The sequence below is a fragment of the Taudactylus pleione genome, unplaced genomic scaffold (assembly GCF_031769625.1).
Source record: "Taudactylus pleione unplaced genomic scaffold, aTauple2 ptg000138l, whole genome shotgun sequence".
NCBI lineage: Eukaryota > Metazoa > Chordata > Amphibia > Anura > Myobatrachidae > Taudactylus > Taudactylus pleione.
Window position 1 is genome coordinate 9,998,172 of NW_028284540.1, and position 21,837 is coordinate 10,020,008.

Genomic DNA, 21,837 nt, shown 5'->3' on the forward strand with positions numbered 1-21,837 from the left:
CCAGAATTGGATAACCTAGTGACTACCTTGGCAGCAGCAAAATCTGCAGGATTGCCTATAGTTAGAGGTAGTCTCAGATGGCAGTCTTCGTTTCGGACATTTCGCCCGCAAGGAAGGGAAAAGAGACAGTCCTTTTCCAGACTAGATAATTCCCGCAGGAAGGCCAGACCGCAGACCAAGAAATCCTGGTCAGCCAGACTTTCACCTTCCAAGCCGGACAGTAAGCCATCTGCCTGATAGGGCGGGCCTCCCCCTGGGGGCTCTCAGGGTGGGAGGACGAATTCTCCAGTTTCCCTACGTCTGGCATCCGACAACTACAGATGTGTTCGTGAAGTGGTCTCACAAGGATATGCCCTCAAGTTTTTTTGTACTACTCCTCCATCAGACCCGGTCAAGGCCCTGGCCCTTCAAGAGGCTATTTTGTGCCCTGTTGGTTGCAGGAGTAATAATCCCTGTTCCTCTGGCCCAACAGGGAAGGGGTTATTATTCAAATGTATTTTTGATTCAGAAGCCAAATGGGTCTCACCACCCTATTCTGAATCTGACCGGTGTATCCATGTGCCCACGTTCCGTATGGAAACCCTATGGTCAATTATGCTGGCACAGTCTCCAGAGATATTGCAACATCATCTCCAGCTAACCATTACCAGTCTACAAGACCACGGCTGGATAGTCAATTGGAATAAGTCTTCTCTTTCTCCAACTCAACAGATGGTACATCTGGATTACTGGATTCTCTGGCTCAAAGGGTCTTTCTACTAGGAGACAAGATTTTGGTTCTTCAATTGCGGGTGTGCAAATTGCTCCGCAATCAAAGAGTATCACTTAGCAATGCAGCTCCTGGGGTCCATGGTATCCACCTTCGACATGGTGGCATATGCCCAGTTCCATTTCAGGCCAGTGCAGCGATGGATTCTGTCTCAGTGGGATGGTCAGTATCATCTGATAAGGTCTCAAATGATCCTCATCTCACCAGAGGTTCGGCTCTCCCTCTCATGGTGGCTACAGACAGCCCTTTTGGATCCCAAATTGGGTTCTCCCCACCACGGATGCAAGTCTTCGAGGATGGGGCGTGGTGACAGGTCATCAAACCTTTCAGGGAAGATGGACGGCTCGGGAAGGTCACCTTCCCAGAAACATTTTTGGAGCTTCGTGCAGTCCACAAGGCGCTCATTCTGGCACAGGCCGGTCCAGATTCAGTCCGACAACATGTCCACAGTGGCCTACATCAACCATCAGGGAGGCACACGAAGTCCGGCAGCCATGAGGGAAGTGGCGAACATTCATGGTGTGGGCAGAACACCATCTTCATACAATCTTGGCAATATTCATCCCAGGAGTCTTCAACTGGAAAGCCGATTTCTTAAGTCTTCAGGACATACACGCGGGAGAATGGGCTCTCCATCCGGACGTCTTTCAGCTCCTGGTGGACAGGTAGGGACTACTGGACGTAGACCTCATGGCATCACGTCACAACCACAAGGTCCCCAGGTACGGGTCCAGGATGATGGACCCCTCAGCCGCCTTTGTGGATGCTCTGGTTGTGAGGTGGGATTTCAGGTTGCCATACCTGTTCCTTTCAATCTCCCTCCTACCAAGGGTCCTCAGAAAATTCAAGTAAGAGGGCAGCAGGGTGTTACTAATAACCCCGGCTTGGCCCAGGCACCATTGTTTTACCGATCTGACCTGTCTTTCCATAGACAATCCACTTCCTCTGGATTTGTTAGGGCAAGGTCACTGCCTACATCCGGAACTACCTCGTCTGGCTTAGATGGCGTGGCTCTTGAGTCTTCCATCTTAAAGGCCAAGGGTTTTTCTACTTCTGTGATTCAGACAATGCTCAGGGCAAGAAAGCCTTCCTCTGCCCGCATCTATTACAGAATTTGGCATTCTTTTTTTTTTTTCAATGGTGTTCCCACAGAAATTACGACTCTGAAGTTTTCAGGGTCTCCTGAGTTTTTGCTTTTCTCCAGGCTGGACTAGACCTCTGTCTCCGTCTGGCTACCCTGAGAGTTCAGGTTTCTGCTTTGTCAGTTTGGTTCCAGTGCAGAATTGATCCTCTGCCAGATGTTAGAATATTTTTGCAGGGTGTTCTCTGCCTTCAACCTCCGTTTATCCCTCTGGTGGCACTGTGGGATTTATCCTTGGTTCTCAGGGCGATGCAGGCTCCTCCCTTTGAGCCCTTGGACACAGTGGACCTCAAATGCTTGACAGCAAAGACACACTTTTTCTTCTTGCTATCTCCTCAGCTCGCAGAGTGTCTGATTTGGCAGCTCTTTCATGTCAGTCCCCATATTTGAGTTTTCATCAGAATAGAGCTATCCTCTGTACACGGGCGGGGTACTTTCCAAAGGTGGTATCCCGTTTTCATATGAATGAAGAAATTGTAGTCCCGACCTTTCAGTCTTCAGACTAATCTACAGGTGAAGCTTCCTGGATTTGGTTCGAGCCCTTCATATCTACGTGGATCGTACCAACTCCAACAGGAAATCAGATGTGCTTTTTGTGTTATATGGTTTTCACAAGCGGGGCTGGCCAGCTAACAAGCAGACTCTGGCTCGCTGGCTACGTATGACTATTTCTCAGGTTTATACACAGGCTGATCTCCCTGTTCCTAGCATGGTGACAGCACATTCGACTCGGTCTGTGGGACCATCGTGGGCGTTTAGACATGGCGCCTCTATGGAACAGTTGTGCAAGGTGGCCACCTGGTCTTCTGTCCACACTTTCATAAAATTTTATGCATTTGATACTTTTGCCTCCTCTCAGCTCAGGAGCGTCCCCACTCTTAGGGCAACTGCTTTAGGACATCCCCAAGGTAGTTCCTATGGACCCTGAAGAAGAAAATAAGAGTTATGGTAGACTTACCTTTGTTAACTCTTTTTCTTCGAGGTCCATAGGGTCCACAGGGCACCCACCCTGACGCACCTGGCCTCAGTTGGGATCTGTTTCTTCTTGTCACTGATTCCCTCCTCTTAGTGAGAGTGTTTCTAGTGTATTTTGTACTTCCTTCTCCTGCCATTTAGACTTGTTTACAAACTGAATGCCTGTGGCTGGGGGCGGGGTATAAATGGAGGAGGACAAGTGCATTCTGGGAGCTAAAGCTTTGACTGTGTGGTGCCTGGATCTCTCCAACCACATACCCCCAAGGTAGTTCCTGTGTACCCTATGGACCTTGAAGAAAAAGAGTTAACTAAGGTAAGTCTACCATAACTCTTATTTTTCTTGAGCTCTCTACTCTCCTGAAGCCCTGGAAATGTGGCTTCAGGTAGCAGCCACTGTGGCTCCTGTTAGAGGGGAGGAAAAGGTTTATGAAAACCTGCACTTTTTCCAGTGCTTTGCTGGTTATATACTTTGTTTTATGTAATTGAGAGGTGCTCTGACATAGTAAGATGATTTGTATGTGTGTGATGGTTATACCCACACACAGGGCCGGTTCTAGGCTGTTCAGCGTCCCCCTGCAAACTATAAATTTACACCCTCCCACCCATTTTTTTTTAAATGTATTTTATTAATTTTACAAAACAAAGATAATACATACATTGAATAGCAAAGCGTGTACAGAGAGTTTACACAATAATACAGTAAGGCAATAAGAACATTGATGAAGGTCCAATATTGACCAGCAACAGAACTTTTAAACCAGTCTAGTGTACATCAAACTTTGATAACAAACAAGTACTATGACAAAATTATCAAAATTAAGATGACTTTTAAAGATAATATAATCTCTCATACGCAAAACAGAAATGGACAAGAAAAATGTGTGACTAAAGACAAGGGAAGGGAAAGTAGGGCAGGAGAAAGAAAAACGTGAGCATTTTTTTTTGGCGGCATTTAAAAAAATGCTGGTATTTAGTTATATATTAGAAAGTTTATATTATTGTAGCAAGTACCACACATTATGTATAAGAGTGATCCTTATCCAGAGAGTTTGCGACAGTAGAATCCATGGACTTGGATCCACTTTTATAGAATCTAAGAACTCCCTTCTCAACACCTGGTAAAGTAGATTGCCATTCAAAATAAAGGGTCTCCATTAGTAAGAGCTTAACAGGTTTCTAAGAGAGGGGCTTTTTATGGAGGTCCAATTTTAATAAAATCACTTTTTTAGCACTAGTTACTATTATTGTTAGTATTGGTATTAAATGCTTAAGGAGGCCAGAAAATGGCAATTAATTACCGTATATACTCGAGTATAAGTCGACCCGAATATAAGCCGAGGTACCTAATTTTAACCAAAAAAACTGGGAAAACTTGACTCGAGTATAAACCTAGGGTGGGAAATGCAGCAGCTGGTAGTGCCCCCAGTAGTAATCCCCCCCCTGGTAGTGCCCCCAGTAGTAATCCCCCCCTGGTAGTGCCCCCAGAATTAATCCCCCCCCCTGGTAGTGCCCCCAGAAGTAATCCCCCCCTGGTAGTGCCCCCAGTAGTCCTAATAAAAATTAAAAAAAACACTTACCTGGTCCAGCCGCTGCTATCAGCTTCCCCGGCCACTTTGCATTATGGGAGAGACGTCGTCATGACGTCTCTCCCATTACCTACTGCGGGAGCCGGAAGATGGCTCCTGCAGTGGGAGCAGCAGCAGCCAATGAGCGTCTGACAGACTCTCATCGGCTGCTAATTACAACAAACACACAGCTGCTGGCTTCGGCGGCTGTGTGTTTGGCAGTGTAGTGCTGACCGAACTCCGTCCGGTCAGCGCTACACACGCGGTGCAGCTGTGTCACAGAGACACAGTCTGCAACGTGGCCCGCATGGTACGCTACTCAGCAGCGTACCATGCGGGCATGACTCGAGTGTAAGAAGAGGGTGTGCTTTTTCAGCACAAAAAAATGTGCTGAAAAACTCGGCTTATACTCTAGTATATACGGTAAATCCTCTATAAGTAAATGAAGACGGAAAGTCTAGTTAATAAAAATAAGAACTTCGGGCCTGAAGCAGACCCGCTCGCGAGCGCCAAGTGCTCGCAAGCGGGTCGAAGGTGGCCCAATGCGCCAGCTCCGTCGTGCGCATGCGCGAGACCTGGATAGCGACAGGCAAGCCGTCGCTCCGGGTCTCGTACCAAAAGGGGCGTGCTGTCGACGTTGAGTGACAGCACGCCCCCTTGGGTGGGAGGGTCGGGGGCGTGGCTGCCCAGATGGAGGCGTTCCCATGGGAACGCCTACCGTCTGGGGCCGGCCCCACTTACATCACAAACTGACATCACGTCAGTGGGAGATCTTTCGGCTCTGTTTGAGCCAAAAGCTCTCTTGGGCTTGCGGCAACGAGACCCTACCACAAGGGTCTCGTCGCAAGCCCGATGGTCTTGACCATCGCGACCATCTTCCTGGCCGCTCGCTATAGCTGTGGGTGGTCAGTCACAGCTATGCGAGCGGCCAGGAGGCCGCTCTAAAAAAAAAAAAAAAAGTAGGCCGGCCCTGATTCAGAGCAAGCGCTCTGTCAGAGCGTCCGGCTCTGAATCAGGCCCTTTGTTCCAAAATGTTTTAATCTTAGAGCAGCTACAAACGTTATGAGAAAAAAAGAACTTTCTGTTCTCTGCATTTGGGGCATTGATCTGTCTCATCAACCACCATACGCATACGTTTTCCTTGGGAGATATAGGCCCTATGTAGAGTACGAAAATGTACTTCCTGGAGGTTGGCAGAGGGGAGATATTTCAAAGTGAGTTCCATGCTGATCAGTGATTCTGCAGAAATTACGTTATCAGGAAAATCTCTGGACCAATTATCGTGTAATGGGTGGCACTATTTAGTTTTATCAACTATAAGAAGGTCAATTATAAGAAAGTCCCAATAAATATATTTATTTTTATATGAAATGGATACAACAAATGATAACAAGGATTTCAAAACATCATCACCTGCTACTCCCTCCATTTTTAATAAAGGGACAGTGCTCGCTGAAGGCATGAGCTACAAAAAGGGCATGGTCTCACAAGGAAGAGGCGTGGTCACACAACAGTACCCCCAATTCAAATTACGCCACGTAGTAGTGTCCCTTATTCACGGTACAACAAATGGTATTGCCCCTTATTCACACTACGTCACACATTATTGCCCCTTATTCACGTTACGCCACACTGTAGTAGTGCCCCACGTAAAATTAATGCCACACAGTAGTAGTGGCCCTTATACACATAATGCCACAATAGTAGTGCCCCTTATACACACAGTGCAACAACAGTAGTGCCCCTTATATACATAGTGCCACAGTAGTAGTGCCCCTTATACACCTAATGCCGCAGTGATAGTGTCCATTATACACAATGCCTCAGTGGTAATGCTCCTTTTTCATAATGGCCATAGTAGTACCCCTTATACACAATGCCACATAGCAGTGCTCCTTATACACAATGCCATATAGTAGTGCCCCTTATACACAATGCCCACAGTAGTGCCCCTTATACTCAATGCCCACAGTAGTGCCCCTTATACTCAATGGCCACTGTAATAATAGTGCCTTTCACATGCAATACTCTCATTAGTAGTGCCCCTTACACATAGTGATGACACACAGCACTGTACTTACCTGAAGCACCGCTTCTCTGCACTATGGTAGAGACGTCATAAGGGGCTGTGCGCTGACAGGCAGCCAGTGAGACCTGTGAGGGAAGGTGGCAGTGGGCTATGTCCGGTCAGACAACCAGTGAGAGCTGTGAGTGGAGGTGGCAGGGGACTGTGTCCTGGCAGGCAGCTAGTAAGAGCTGTAATTGGGAGTGGGGCTGTGACCTGGCAGGCAGCCATTGAGAGCTGTGAGGGAAGGTGGCAGGGGCTATATCCGGTCAGACAACCAGTGAGAGCTGTGAGTGGAGGTGGCAGGGGGCTGTGGGCCTGATTCTGTGCCGTCCTCCATGAAAATGGAGCGGCCTCCTGACCACCCACAGCATATGCGAGCGTCCATGATGATGGTCGCGATGGTCTTGGTGCGAGACCCGGAGCGATGGAGAGCCAGTCGCTCGCCAGGTGCGCAGTGGGGGAGCATCGACCCGCTTGCGAGCATCCTGCGCTCGCGAGCGGGTCTGAATGACCCCCTGTGTTCTTTCAGGCAACTAGTAAGAGCTGTAATGGGAGAGGGGCTGTGTCCTGGCAATCAGCCAATGAGAGCTGTGAGGGGAATATGGTAAGAATGTTTTCTGGCAGAAAGCCAGTGATAGCTGGGTGGGGGGTGGCTGTGTCCTGGCAGGCAGCTAGTTCGAACTGTGAGCGGAGGTGACGGGGCTTGGTCTAGACAGACATTAGGCCCATTATATAACAGATCTGCTTCTGTGCATATGGTTATTTTATACTTTGTGCTGTTTGTGAATGTGTCATGGTTACTCGTGTTATGTAAATTATTTGCTATGAGTGGCTCTTGTCATTTTTAAATCTTCCACCTTAATCTTTCCAGAAATTACACTGCAAGAAATTACTGATTTATACTTGTAATTCCACCTGGCTAGAATTGCAATTGATGCGAGTTGCTTCATTATACTTCTGACAAGTAGCGGACTGTTTATAATTCAAATGATAGTAATCTGGTGTGCTGAAAGCCTTTGTGTACAATATGTTGCTATACCAGATACACATGCATGGATATTGGTTCAGTCCTGTTGCGTTCACTGGACGTTGCATATTAATTATCCAGACAGGTTCTTTCCTTCATCTCAAGGACACCTATGGGACCAGTACCCTTCACTGGATGAAGTGTGTGTGTGTTATTAACCCATACAACAGTGTTTCGTGATCGCTCTATAGCCCTGTTTTGAATTTTATGTGTCATTCTTGTTTAATTGATCAGAGCAGGAGAAATCCCATTGCTCTTGTAGAGGATTCCTGTGGTAAATACCTGACGCAATGTACAGACATCACCTCTGACACTATAATACCCCTTTTACACCGGAGCAAAAACCTGGGTTTTCGCTGGGTCTACCCAGGTCGCAGCTCAGTGTAAAAGGGTCCCTGAAAAATAACTCGGGTCAAGTGACCCTGCAGTCCAACCCAGGTAGCTACGACCTGGGTCATGCCTAAAATGAGCTGATTGGTGGGTGTGGAGCAGACAACTCCCAATTTTTTTGACTTCACAAGTCTAGTAGGGCAGACCGAGGTTCAGTGTGAATGGGGCTGACCTGAGAATAACCCAGATCGATGGTGCTGTGTAAACTGGGTCTGACCTGGGTTGGAACCATGGGCCTGATTCAGAGCCGCTCGTAAGCGGCCGCTCGTTCGTTCCGACCGATGTTCTCACAACTGCGCATGCGTACGGATTTTAATACGCATGCGCGAACCAGTCAGTGCGGCCGAAAATCGTGTGCTCGCTAAATAGCGAATGCCTGCTATTTTGAGTGACAGAATGAGGCGTTTGTGGGTGGTAACAGGGGAAGGTGCTTGAAAACGGGGAGTGGAGATCCGAACGCAGGCGTGCTAAAAGGTCAAAACGGGCGTTTTAAGGGTGTGCATAATTAACAAAGCAGCGTCATTGCCCACGTCACTTGGTTTTTTTATAGTTAGAACTGCTCGCATGATTGTGGTAGGAAAAACCAACCACAAGAATAGCGAGCAGTTCATACGCCGTCCGATGTACTCGATTAATCTAATATATAGTGGACATGACGTATGATGCGAGCGGCCAGGGGGCGTTTTTTTTTTAATTATGTTCGCATGTTTCGTACGCTCGTTCAGACATAGAGGCGTGAACAGACCGCAAAGAGCGAACGGTTAATTTAAATAGCCAGCACCTTTTTCTGGACGAGCGAGCGCAAATAGCGTCCGGCTCTGAATCAGGCCCCATGTCTGAAAACCCAGGTCGGACCCGGGTTTTTGGTGGAAAAGAGATTACTTTCTCTTAATTTTTTTTGTATGCATTTTTAAAATCTCACCCTGTAGTGTCTAACTCCTGCGTCTCAAGAGAGTGACGTAAATCCTGCAGTATATCTGCAACTTTTAGATGTAATCGAACTAAAGTCACAAGATGTTGATGACTTTTGCACCAAATTCCCCTTTGCCACATCGCAGTACCCATTGTTACAAAAAAAAACACTTTCCTTCTGTAATATAGGGAAGATTTAAGCAGACTGATTTCCCAAAGTGTAACTTTGAGCATGACTTGTTAATTCTTATTTGTAGAAGGATATTGCACGTATGATTTTTTTTTTTTTTTTTAACTAAACAGGGATTATAGTATATGTCAAACAACAAGCATGCTAGAGTATGCACTTACAAAGCACATGAGAAATGTATATGCACATCTGATCTTTCTTTTTATTTTTTATTTTTTTAAACTACCGGTAATGTGTAATAGATGATGATTTCCACATATGAAATCTTGTTTCCTGGAATCATGAGTAAAGTTGATTTTATTATTGTGCTTCTTGTGATATATTGAGCATTATGAAAGTGTAAACTCTTAAGCTGCATACACACACAACGATATTTTGAACAATTATCGTTAAACAATGTTAAAATGAACGATTTTCGTTCATGCGCGTTCACATTTGTAGTTTGTAGTTCAGTCAGACTGACCAACTGAACAATTTTCATTAGGGGAATATACAAAAATCGTTTGTAGTTCAAAAAAATCGTTCATTGCACTTTTAAAAATCAGATAATCTGACAGAAAATCGTTGTTAACAAAATCGTTGTGTGTGTATGCAGCTTTAAGTGTAATGAACGATTTTTTTGAACTACAAACAATTTTTGCATATTCCCTTAATGAAAATCGTTCAGTTGGCCAGTCTAGCTGAACTAATCTTTAGATATTTACAAACAAACATTCCATAAATTACCCTGCTGATTGGACAGCTCCAGTGGGTGCAAAATTCAAATAGGGGAACCACACCAACTGCCAGTGAGTCCCGGCCATCTATGTGTGGCAGTGTGTGAAATGGCAGTTGGTGTGGCTCCCCTATTTCAATCTTAAGGTGCATACACTTTGTAACCAGCCATTTTCTGTCATATTTTCTGTCACATTTTCTTTCAGATTGTCCCTTGAAAAAGTGAACAATTTTTTGAAGTGTAATGAACGATTTTTTTAACAAATAATGTTCCTTCCCTTAATGAAAATCGTCATGTTGGACAGTCTGAAATGAACGATGAACGAAAACTACAAACGGGAGTGCGCATTTGTGATTATCGTTCATCGTTATAACTCATAAACTGAACGAATTTCTTTTAACGATAAAGACGTAGTTATCGACAAATTGTTCAAAAAATCGTTACGGGTGTGTGCACCTTTCAGACTGCGCTGCAGACCCACATCTGGAGCCGCCACTGGACAACTCCATTATTAAATGGGTGTGGGGGGGAGGGAAACACATGGGTGAAGACAGCCAAGTATTCTGCTAAGTCAGCAAATAATGTAATATTCCACTACCATAAAGAGGTGCATATTTGGGGAGACTGTGACTAGATCCATGTATTTTAGTCCAGAATTGACAAAATTATTTTTCTGCTTACATCAATATATATTCAATAAAATATTTTTATTTTATTTTTATTTTTTTTCTGTGTAGTTAAAAGTTCAGTGTTGTAACCGTGTGTGTTTTTATGTTACAGGATCAAAGTAGCAATGAAATCCTGGTTGGAGTTATGTCAGGAGGAATTGTAATTTATAAAAACAGGGTACGCATTAACACCTTTCCATGGTAAGAAGATTGCCTTTTTTGCCTTTATTGTATAGCTGTTGTTTTATTATGGGAAATGATCAGGTTGTTTTTTTATTTTGTGATACTCTACCGTCCTGCTTTCTTATAGTCAAAGTATGACCATGAATATAAGCTTTGCTAAATTACCTTTATCAGTGGTATAAATTGTATCCATTATCCAGTTCTATCAATTCTACAGTCTGTTCTATAGCTATGTAAATAGGAATGTAAAGTTTTGTAGATGGGAATGTAAAGGTGGTATATACATGTAGTATACATGATGTTTGACCACATTCTCTACCATCTGTAGTAAAGGTTTTTGTAGGTTTGTAATTGGAGGTGAGGGCTGAGGTGTAAGATGGAGATACATTGTAAAGAAGCTTTACAGATGTGTAGGGAAAGCAAAGGAAGTATTTTTATTTGGGGCCGGCTCCTACCAGGAGATATTGTATGAAGGACTAGTAGTGCTTGTCAAACAATTGGAAGAAGTAAGCTGTGAATTCTAATATGACTGTGTATTATTATTAATTTCCTTTATTTATATAGCGCCACAAAGGTTCTGCAGCGCCTTATAAAGTAATGCGCATTTGTTTATGTACTTTGTAAGAATTATATTGATAATGGGTGCGCAATAAAATTAGGGGTGCAGCAAGGATGAAAACACAATAGAGTAAACACCCACTACTCAACAAATCATGCACAAAAAAAGGTGTTGTTCCCCTCCTAGCGCTCCCCTAACACCACATGCACATAGGTGATAAGGTACAAAAAAGGATAATCACCATAAATCAATTCCACTGGTTATGGGAAAATGTAACCATGTAGAAGGATCTTGCAACCTTATAATATATATAAAGCATGAGTGTTCCTTATCCTCCAATGTTTTCAAACGTTGGTCACAACAGGTCTCACATATGGGGATATAAAAGGAATACAGACATAGTGTAGATCCAAATACAACAAAATATATTTAATAATAAGTAGCACTCACAAATTACAGATAAAATTTAAGCATAATAGCATCCATTCAACATGACACAGCAGCAGCATGTACGTGACCTTCCTCCTTGGATTCCTTAGATGATATAAGGAGGGCAATAATACCTGCTCCGGATGCAGTCTAATGCCCAAAGGTAAATCAGGTACAGCCAGACCTCTGTCCGTGATGGATGTCGTCCTTAAAGCCTACGCTTAACGCGTTTCAGACCTCTTGGTCCTTCATCTGAAGCGTGTTTAAGGCTCAATATTTGTAACATATATATACCCCTCCTAATTGTAATACCATAGCGCTTCAATTACCGCTAATCGGCACTGATTAGTTTAGCACATGCGCAGTCACATTCGTATTCCGGAAACAAGATGGCTGTGCGTTCCACTTGACAGGAAGCAGTCATATCATGCGTTCCACAACCTCCGTGAATCCGGAAGTGGTGGTTTTGTTATGTTCATATCCTGGAGACAAGATGGCTGTGCGTTTCACTCAACAGGAAATGGCCATATTATGTGTTCCACAGCCTCCGTGAATCCAGAAATCACAATTTTATTATATTTCAAAGGCCATCTATAGTCTATTTATCTAGTCCTTCAAACGTAGATCGAATATATACACTGTTGAGTGAAACGCACAGCCATCTTGTCTCCGGGATATGAACATAACAAAACTACCACTTCTGGATTCCACGGAGGTTGTGGAACGCATGATATGACTGCTTCCTGTCAAGTGGAACGCACAGCCATCTTGTTTCCGGAATACGAATGTGCCTGCGCATGTGCTAAACTAATCAGTGCCGATTAGCGGTAATTGAAGCGCTATGGTATTACATTTAGGAGGGGTATATATATGTTACAAATATTGAGCCTTAAACACGCTTCAGATGAAGGATCAAGAGGTCTGAAACGCGTTAAGCGTAGGCTTTAAGGACGACATCCATCACGGACAGAGGTCTGGCTGTACCTGATTTACCTTTGGGCATTAGACTGCATCCGGAGCAGGTATTATTGCCCTCCTTATATCATCTAAGGAATCCAAGGAGGAAGGTCACGTACATGCTGCTGCTGTGTCATGTTGAATGGATGCTATTATGCTTAAATTTTATCTGTAATTTGTGAGTGCTACTTATTATTAAATATATTTTGTTGTATTTGGATCTACACTATGTCTGTATTCCTTTTATATCCCCATATGTGAGACCTGTTGTGACCAACGTTTGAAAACATTGGAGGATAAGGAACACTCATGCTTTATATATATTATAAGGTTGCAAGATCCATCTACATGGTTACATTTTCCCATAACCAGTGGAATTGATTTATGGTGATTATCCTTTTTTGTACCTTATCACCTATGTGCATGTGGTGTTAGGGGAGCGCTAGGAGGGGAACCACACCTTTTTTTGTGCAAAATGCGCATTACTTAATTGACTGCTGTGTGGATTACGACAGTTTACCCTATTGGTTATTGAGTCAAAAAGTTAGTGTGTTTTGTGCAATAGAGTGGGATTTTTTTGTACGGTACGTACATAAGACAAATGTAATATTTTGTAAAATTTAACTATTTACTTAATCAGTCTCCATGTCTGCTTAATTCTGTAACCAGTTCACACATTGCACGTCCATAAGACCCAAAGAGTAGTATTGTGGCAAATATGTCATATCAATGCAAGCGGCGTTGATCTTGTTATACGTTAAGATCTTTGAACTGCGTGCTCTGGGCGACTTGTAAGGGTTTCACCATGTCGACGTCCTTGAGGCCGGTCTCTAGGCATGTTTGGTGTAAACAATGCGAGGTGAAGTGAATAATGAAATAACACAGCAGTTGGTGTTTGAGGTCCCTCCAAGACGCTATATGTGGCTGCAAATAAGTCTCACAGTTTTCAGACAACCCAGCAGGCCACATGTTCCAAGTCACCCAACAGGTGCACAGGGAGAGTTCAGTAATTGACACCATTTCAGAGCACAATGGTGATGCATTGTAAATGGCGGGCAGACGCTTTTCCACATAAATTCGAAACAAAGCTACCAATTACAACGCCAATATTTTTTAGCAAATTTACAGACCAAGACCTTTTAATGTGGTATATGATGTGCCCTGCTCAGACAACGGCATCATAGATATGTCACTCATTAAAGTCGTTCTTCTGTTATTAATATATATATATATTAGTTCTTGGTGGGTTCTGTGTCAGCCCCACCTAGAGGTGATTTTCCATCAATACAGCTTTACACTGAGTTTAAATCTACAAGTGTGATGATGTCACATCGATTAGGCTGGTTATCCAAGCTTCCAGCTTCCCTACAGTGCCCTAGAAGGATAGTGCTGGTCACTATGGGGGAGCTGCACTAAGCCTTGAAGAGTGATAAAGTACCAACTAATCAGCTCCTAACTGTCATTTTTCAAACAGTCTGTAAATTGACTGGTTGGTACTTTATCACTCTAGAAGGCTTAGTGCATCTCACGCTATGTGTAACGATGTGACATCCTCTGACATTTCTGTAAATATACTGGAGAAGACCCATCTGTCACATAAGTCCCAAGGTATTCGGTTGATTGGTTGACACTAAAAATATCGACAATCAAAAGGTAGACTCATTCTGAAGGTCGACATGGTCATTAGGCCGGATGTCATTCTGTTTTTGTGTTAATAGGGTTAAATGGTCGACACGTTCAAAAGATCGATATTTAACATGCCGACACTAAAATGTCAACATATTTTTTTCCATGATTTTTAGGGTTAGGTTATAATATAAAAGAAAAAAAAAAAAATTCTAAATTTTAATGTCAGTGTGTTAAATGTCAACCTTTTCAAAGTGTCAACCTAAATACATGTCTTCAGAATGATGGTTGACCTATTGACTGTCAACATTCAGAACCAGTGGACCTTCAATTGTAAAGCGCAACGGAATATGCTGCGCTATATAAGAAACTGTTAATAAATAAATGTCGACTTTTTTTCACTGTCAATTAATTTTGCATACAACACCCAGCCCTAATATGTGCAGTGTTACTTTCATTTACATTGTGGAAAGGCTCACTTCATTGTATATTTCAGAAAGTTATTGCAGCACTTATCTATTGTAACATTTCTAATTAAAGGACTAGAATAATAAAGCATAAGTTTTATATAACTGAAATAATGTGGCAAAGTAATGTTTCTTGCCTATTCACTTGCTCACTATTTTCAAACATCTCAGCTAGCAGACTGACTTATTTATTTATCATGATTTACCTCTGGGACAATATGAACAAACTTTGCCACTTCCTTTAGGAATTGCCATCCAGAAAGGTGTGAGCGCTGCATAGATACAAATCAATTTTTCATGTGTGCCCAAGAATAAATGAGAATCTGGTTTCTCTGTAAAAATAACACATCCTCTGCCAGGAGCCACAAAAGTGAAGGAGATTTTCTGACATTAATAAAATTCACCAGGTGACTAATGTTTCTATGGTCCAGCAGCTTCAGGCTATAAATAAACAGGATTTCATTAGTCAGTGAAGGTCACTGAATTCGTACAGGGGCAATACAGCTGGAAAATAAGTCAAGGGGACATCACATCTGTGCCTGGAGGGGGGTGCAGGGGGGAATCAAGGATGAGCGCAGACAGTAAGAGAAAACTGCCTCCATTTACATTACTGTCAGACATTGTTATTGTTTTACCGCTGCTGATTATTGATTATTACTAGTCTGAGCACATTGAAAAAAAGAACTCTCTTAGTTAAATTATTATTAAAGTAATTGTTATTGGCCATAAAAACCACTGGGATCCCGAACATCGGCATCCAGTACCCAACCCTTAAGTCTTGCTTGGCAAAATCGTCAGACACCAGTTTAGAGAACCATGGCCAGGGTGAACCTGAGGCCTCCATAATTATGTTATGCGTGTAATCTCCCAGTAGAAACCCAGAGACTTGATGACATTGAAATATGAGACCAGTATGAAATTTGTGACTTTGTTCTCTGTGCTCTTAACATTTAATTCTGTATTTTCCATTTAAAGGTTGAAGATCGTAAAAATATCATTCAAGTGCAAACAGTTTTTTATTCAGCTAAGGAAAGAACTGGTAAGTAATGCCAGCGACTTGTTTATACTATTTATCCTGTATAGTTATGGTGGGCAGTATAAGGCCTCATTTATGTGTTGCATTTTCACATATCTTAGAAGTGGCAGCTGCACACTTGAAGATTTGTACATAGTTCATTATATACAGGGGTGATCCCCTGGGGTTCCCTTGCAGGAGATAGCAAACAAGACCCCGATTAGCTCTGTATAAAAATAATACAGAATAGCACCTGTTTGTTTTCAGCTGGAACTGATATGTGCACCATGATCTATTCTGACACCATGGGTAACCATCTTGTGAAAGTCAAAGAAAGTATATTTAAAAATGAATTTAAATAAAAGATACATAAACACACTCTTCTATCTCTTATAATGTCCACTAGGGTGTGGCATATTGTCAACTTTCATAATGTCGAAATAAGAATTTTTACATGGGCGTAATGTCGACATGTAGCATGTCGATATTCATTATGTCGACCCTCATGAAATGTCGGCATGATTAAAATGTCAACAAAACGTCCCTGATGGTCTAGTGGTGACTTACCGGGTCCGGCCACTCCAGCAGTTATGTCATGATGACTTCCAGCGGATCCTGTGCTGCTTCCAACGGTGAGCATTACTAACCCCTAACCCTCCCCTTGGTGCCTCACCCTAACCTCCCCTCCTGTCACCTAAGCCCTAAACCTTAGCCTCCCCTTCTGCAGCCTAACCTTAAGTTTATATAATAAAATTTACAATGATACCAATGGTGCTTTTCTGTGTGTCATAAAAAAAACTATACATTTCTCTTGTATACCCTACCATATAAATTATTGTTGTTTAACCAGCACAGAATAAATATCCTAAATTGTGTCTGGTCACAAAGCTACAGAGTGAATCCAGTTAAACTAATGATGTAAAATGATTGCCGTTATCTTGCATGGGCAATGTCAGCCTGGGGCATGAAGGGTGCCCCAGTGGGAATGCAGTGGTATGGGTGTGGCAAGCCACCACAGAGGCTTGGTCAACCATTAGAGAGGGCATAGTCTGCAGATAACATGGCTACCTTAGTGTATGGTCTGTGCCCCTTTAAAAATGTGTGTGTATATATATATATATATATATATATATATACATGCAAATAACAGCGGCACTCACAGGACTTGTAAAGAAGACTCCAGACTCCCAAGGTCAATTTCAACGTGTAAGTCAAACGACTTTTATCAAGATCCATAGAACAGTGAAAAGATACATACCTATATACCAGAAATGCATCCCATAGTGACTAAACATTCAGCCTGCCCAGCGTCTCCCACCGGATGCAATGACGTCATCAAGACGGGACCCGCCTCCTAAAGATGACTACAGCAGCGATGCGCCCGGCAGCCGCATCATCTTTAGGAGTCTTCTTTACAAGTCCTGTGAGTGCCGCTGTTATTTGCATGCATATATTTTTGGCCTGTTTGGACCATCAGAGGGCACCCAGGCATGTACAGTTTATCTATATGTGGAGTGCCGGCGTTATTTTGATATATATATTATATAATTTTTTTTTTTTTTTTTAGTACACAGGTTGAGTCTCCCATATCAAAAATGCTTGGGTCCGGGGGTATTTTGAATAACGGAATTTTCTGTATTTTTGAATATTTGTTTATCCTAATGAAATATCTTGGGAATGGGATCCAAATATACACACAGAGTACATATATGTGTTATATACACCTTATGCAAACAGTCTGCAGGTAATTTTTGACAATATTTTCAATAATGTGGCTCAGGCAAAGTTTGTGTACAGAAATGAAATTAATTTGTTTCATATACACCTTATATACACACAGCCTGAAGGTAATTGTATACATTATTTTTAATAATTTGTGCCTTAGACAAAGTTTGTGTACATTGAACCATCAAAAATCTAAGGTTTTATTATCTCAGTCATGCCAAAAATATTCCGTATTTCGGATTATTTGGATATAGGAGACTCAACGTGTGTGTGTATATATGTGTGTATAATAATACGCGCAGGGCCTTCCTACCTATATCTCTGTCTGTTATTACCCAGTTTTGTTCAATGTTTCCAATTGTAAAGTGCAACGGAATATGTTGGTCTATGTAAGAAACAGTTAATAAATATGAGTAGATACTGATAGTTCATGCAATATAATCTACCAGATTATGCCATATAGTGGTTACACCATAGTCTTGGATATGTAGCCCAATGTAACCTATAGTTAATGCCCTCTACATATAATAGGGGGGACCCCCATACACACCAGCCACTGCCTAAAACTCCATGGGAACTGCTTTAGATCTAGTAAAAGCTAAACACCTACCATTGTTAAACTAACCACCTTTTTTTTTTTTATCGAAGTTGTTTACATTTGTGTTATTCAGGAGTTACACACACACACACACACTTTTATTAGGGTGGCTGGGGAAGCTGTGTGGCGGCCAATGGGAGTGTACTGGCTAAATATTAGCCACAACTCGCACATCCTATGGATTTTCTTTATTTTGGTATGAGGTGATTTGGGAACTGCTGCATTTTAAGCACAGTGCCCAGAAGTATAATAGTCGTTGGGTGGTGCTCAGTTGCAGTCTAGTGTCTCCTTTTATTACAGTGAAGCAGTAAAGAGAAAGCAAGTCTTATTTGTAAGTCTAATTTATTTTCCCTTAAAAATGAATGCAGACTATAACTAAAGTTTGTGGTTGCATCTGTCCCACCCAATCCTTCATCCCTCCAAATCTTGAGGGCACCCTGTAATCTGTTTCCGTGAAATTTAATTTTTCAAGTGTGAGCTTATGTTCTATTTCTTTATATGCGTGTCTGGTACTAGAACCGACATGATAAATATTCATACTACTTATACACAAATAATAACTTGATCTATCTACATTAGTATTGATCACTTCAGTATACAGAGACTGTACAGGATTTACCATTATATCAGATTAGGTTTCCCCGATCTGCTGGAAAGATGAATATAAGTGTAATTGTGCCACTCATTTTATTACTCTAGTCAGGGATCCCAATAGAGACTTTTGTCAGTATGTGGCCAATCTATGAGTAATTAATGATAAGAACTTGCTTCGAGAAGCTGGAAGCCATCTCGTTTATTGCCTGTTAATGATGTTTCACTTTTTCTCTTGCTGCCAGATTTGTCAGTGTTAGGGAACCCACACGCAAGTGGCTTCTACTAGCCATTTTGGAAGTCTGGATTCTGAATGGGACTTATGTTCCATCACAGTCTACGACAATGTGGCGGCCCCTTTCTGCTCTCTTATACAAATGTGTATGCTGTTACTCCTCCAAAGTACTGCTGCCCTAGGCAACCGCTTCAGTCTACAGTACCTTGTAAGCACAGTCCTGACCACTGATAATGTCTGTTTATCATAGGGATCAGCTGTCTTCAGATATTCTCTGTCTGGCTCTGGACACTCTCTGGGAGGAAATTATTTTTTTCAAACCATAATGGATTGTGTTTTTGTCATATTATCCTATGGAATGTATATTGATGCAAAGATAGAGTTTATTTATTGGTATGATGAGTTTATCATAATCCGTATCAGGGTTCCTCAATGTTGCATGTTTTTCCATATTTTGCTATAAATGTTAAATAAGGTCTGATATGTGTTAATGCACTCTTCAGCCGCTAATTACTGCCTGCAAATGCATTGAAGATAGAACATTTTCACTTTCCCACCATCGCATCTTAAAGCACTTATGCTACATTTAAGATTGTAGCGCAACCTATTTCTCATAGGTTAACACACACTACCAATACAATAGATTTTATTGCTAAAAGCGTGAAGCTTAGAAAACACTTAAAATGCATCCCTGAAGTGTGCGTTAGTATCATGCCTTTTTACCAATTTCCTATGCCCATATCTGTGAAACTTCTAAAACTTTGGCCTTGTACACTAATCAATATTAGGCGCCTATTGTAAATTCTTAGGGGACAATTTAATTTGAGCTATGTTCTGTCGTAATGTGTAGCTGGGATACATTACTCAGAATTACTTTAGCCCACTCCATAGACTGCATGAAAAAATCTGCAGTGTTGATGGTCGTGATTGGTCTGCAATATGTTTGGATCGTCGCCACCTCGCAGCCATCATGCAGAATTAAATTGCACCCTTAAAGTCTGGTAAACATGTAGTATTAAAATGATACAAGCCAATGGGTTTGGTTAAACACATTTCCTGACATAGCCTTCAGTGTTCACACTGCTGCAGTGAGACCAGGAAAAAGGAGTGTAAAGTGAGGACAAAGTACAAGGTTCTGTCTATGCTGTTATCAGTCTTTATTTGATGCCATTCTGTTCCAGCACCTAAAGTGATATATATCAGCGTACAAACAAATGTATGTTATCCCATAGCCCCTTCACTGTTGCTTATATTCATGGTAACTGCATAGAATTCTGGCAGTATTTGGATGGATCCTGTAGAGCCCAGATAGTTTAGTTTACAGATAACCATATACGTTGCCAATTGCAGCCGTGATTGTCATCTAGTAGATGCTGATCTGATTTTGAACTTTTTAGATTTTTTTTTTTTTTTTATTAATCCCAGAAATGCAACTATTTCTGGCCATGAATGGGAAAGCTATTGATCAATGTTTTTGTCATATTTGTCAATGGGGTAAAGGGGAATGGTGTGTTGATTACTTTGACCATAATTATCTGTAATTATCACTGATGTAAGTAAGGTTAATTGGACATTTGTAAGGATAAATACTTATTCACCCCTTGAAATCATGTCATAGCCAAAAGTAGTGTTCCTGCAAAATGCAGATCAGAAATAATGTCTAATTCCCTACTTACGGCTTGTGCCAGAATACATAAAACTGATGGGCAGCACATTATACAGAATTAAATTGATCATGGCTAATACATCGGGTTTGGTATAAAAGATCTACATGAAAAAGATAAGCCATGTCTAGATAGACCCCACTTGGTAGACAGTCAATCCGTCGACATATAAAAGGTCGACATGGATGAAAATACACTGGTTCAAAAGGTTGACACAGAAATGTTCGACACATGTTTTGGTTTTTTTAACCCTAATCTTGACCCTAACTGTCCCTCCTAGTGCCTAACACTAACCCTCCGGAAAGTGCCTAACCCTAACCAATGGGGTAAGAGCTTAACCCTAACCGGTCCTCCTAGACCCTAACCCTTCGGTAAGTGCCTATACCTAACAAAAAAAAAAAAACCATGCGTCCACCATTTTCTGTCAATCATTGTAGTGTCGACCTTTTGACACTGTCGACATTTTGTACCCGTCTTTCTCCATCCATGTCGACCTTTTGTCCCTGGCGACCTATTGACTGTCTACCATATGGTGACTATCTAGACATTGTTAAGCTTTTTAATGTAGCTCTATTGAATGGAAGCTGAATACATCTACAGTCAGGTCCATAAATATTGGGATATTGACAGAATTTTCAGATTTTGGCCTCTATTCACCACCACAATGGATTTGAAATGAAACAAACAAGATGTGATTTAACTGCAGACTTTCAGATTTAATTTGAGGGTAATTACATCCAAATCGGGTGAACGGTGTAGGAATTACAACGGTTTCTATATGTGCCTCCCACTTTTTAAGGGGCCAAAAGTAATGGGACAAACCAAACAATCCTAAATCAAACTTTCACTTTTTAATACTTTGCTGCAAATCCTTTGCAGGCAATTACAGCCTGAAGTCTGGAACGCATAGACATCACCAGACGCTGGGTTTCATCCCTGGTGATGCTCTGCCAGGCCTCTACTGCAAATGTCTTCAGTTCCTGCTTGTTCTTGGGGCATTTTCCCTTCAGTTTTGTCTTCAAGTGAAATGCATGCTCAATCAGATTCAGGTCAGGGGATTGTCTTGGCCATTGCATAACATTCCACTTTTTAGCCTTAAAAAACTATTTGGTTGCTTTTGCAGTATGCTTCGGGTCATTGTCCATGTGCACTATGAAGCGCCGTCCAATGAGTTCTGAAGCATTTGACTGAATATGAGCATATAATATTGCCCGAAACACTTCAGAATTCATTCTGCTGCTTTTGTCAGTAGTCACATCATCAATAAATACAAGGGAACCAGTTACATTGGCAGCCATACATGCCCATGCCATGACACTACCACCACCATGCTTCACTGATGAGGTGGTATGTTTTGGATCATGAGCA

General features: G+C 42.0%; 1 protein-coding gene across 4 annotated transcripts in view; it reads left to right on the plus strand.

The window, feature by feature from the left end:
- The window catches only part of PTPN4 (protein tyrosine phosphatase non-receptor type 4), a 209,023-nt gene that overhangs the window by 111,669 nt on the left and 75,517 nt on the right, over positions 1-21,837 (plus strand). For all 4 annotated transcript variants that reach the window (XM_088473641.1, XM_088473640.1, XM_088473638.1 and 1 more), the window contains 2 exons: positions 10,533-10,621; positions 15,617-15,680. In XM_088473641.1, coding sequence (XP_088329767.1) covers positions 10,533-10,621; positions 15,617-15,680 — 153 coding nt within the window. The remainder of the gene's footprint in view (positions 1-10,532; positions 10,622-15,616; positions 15,681-21,837) is intronic.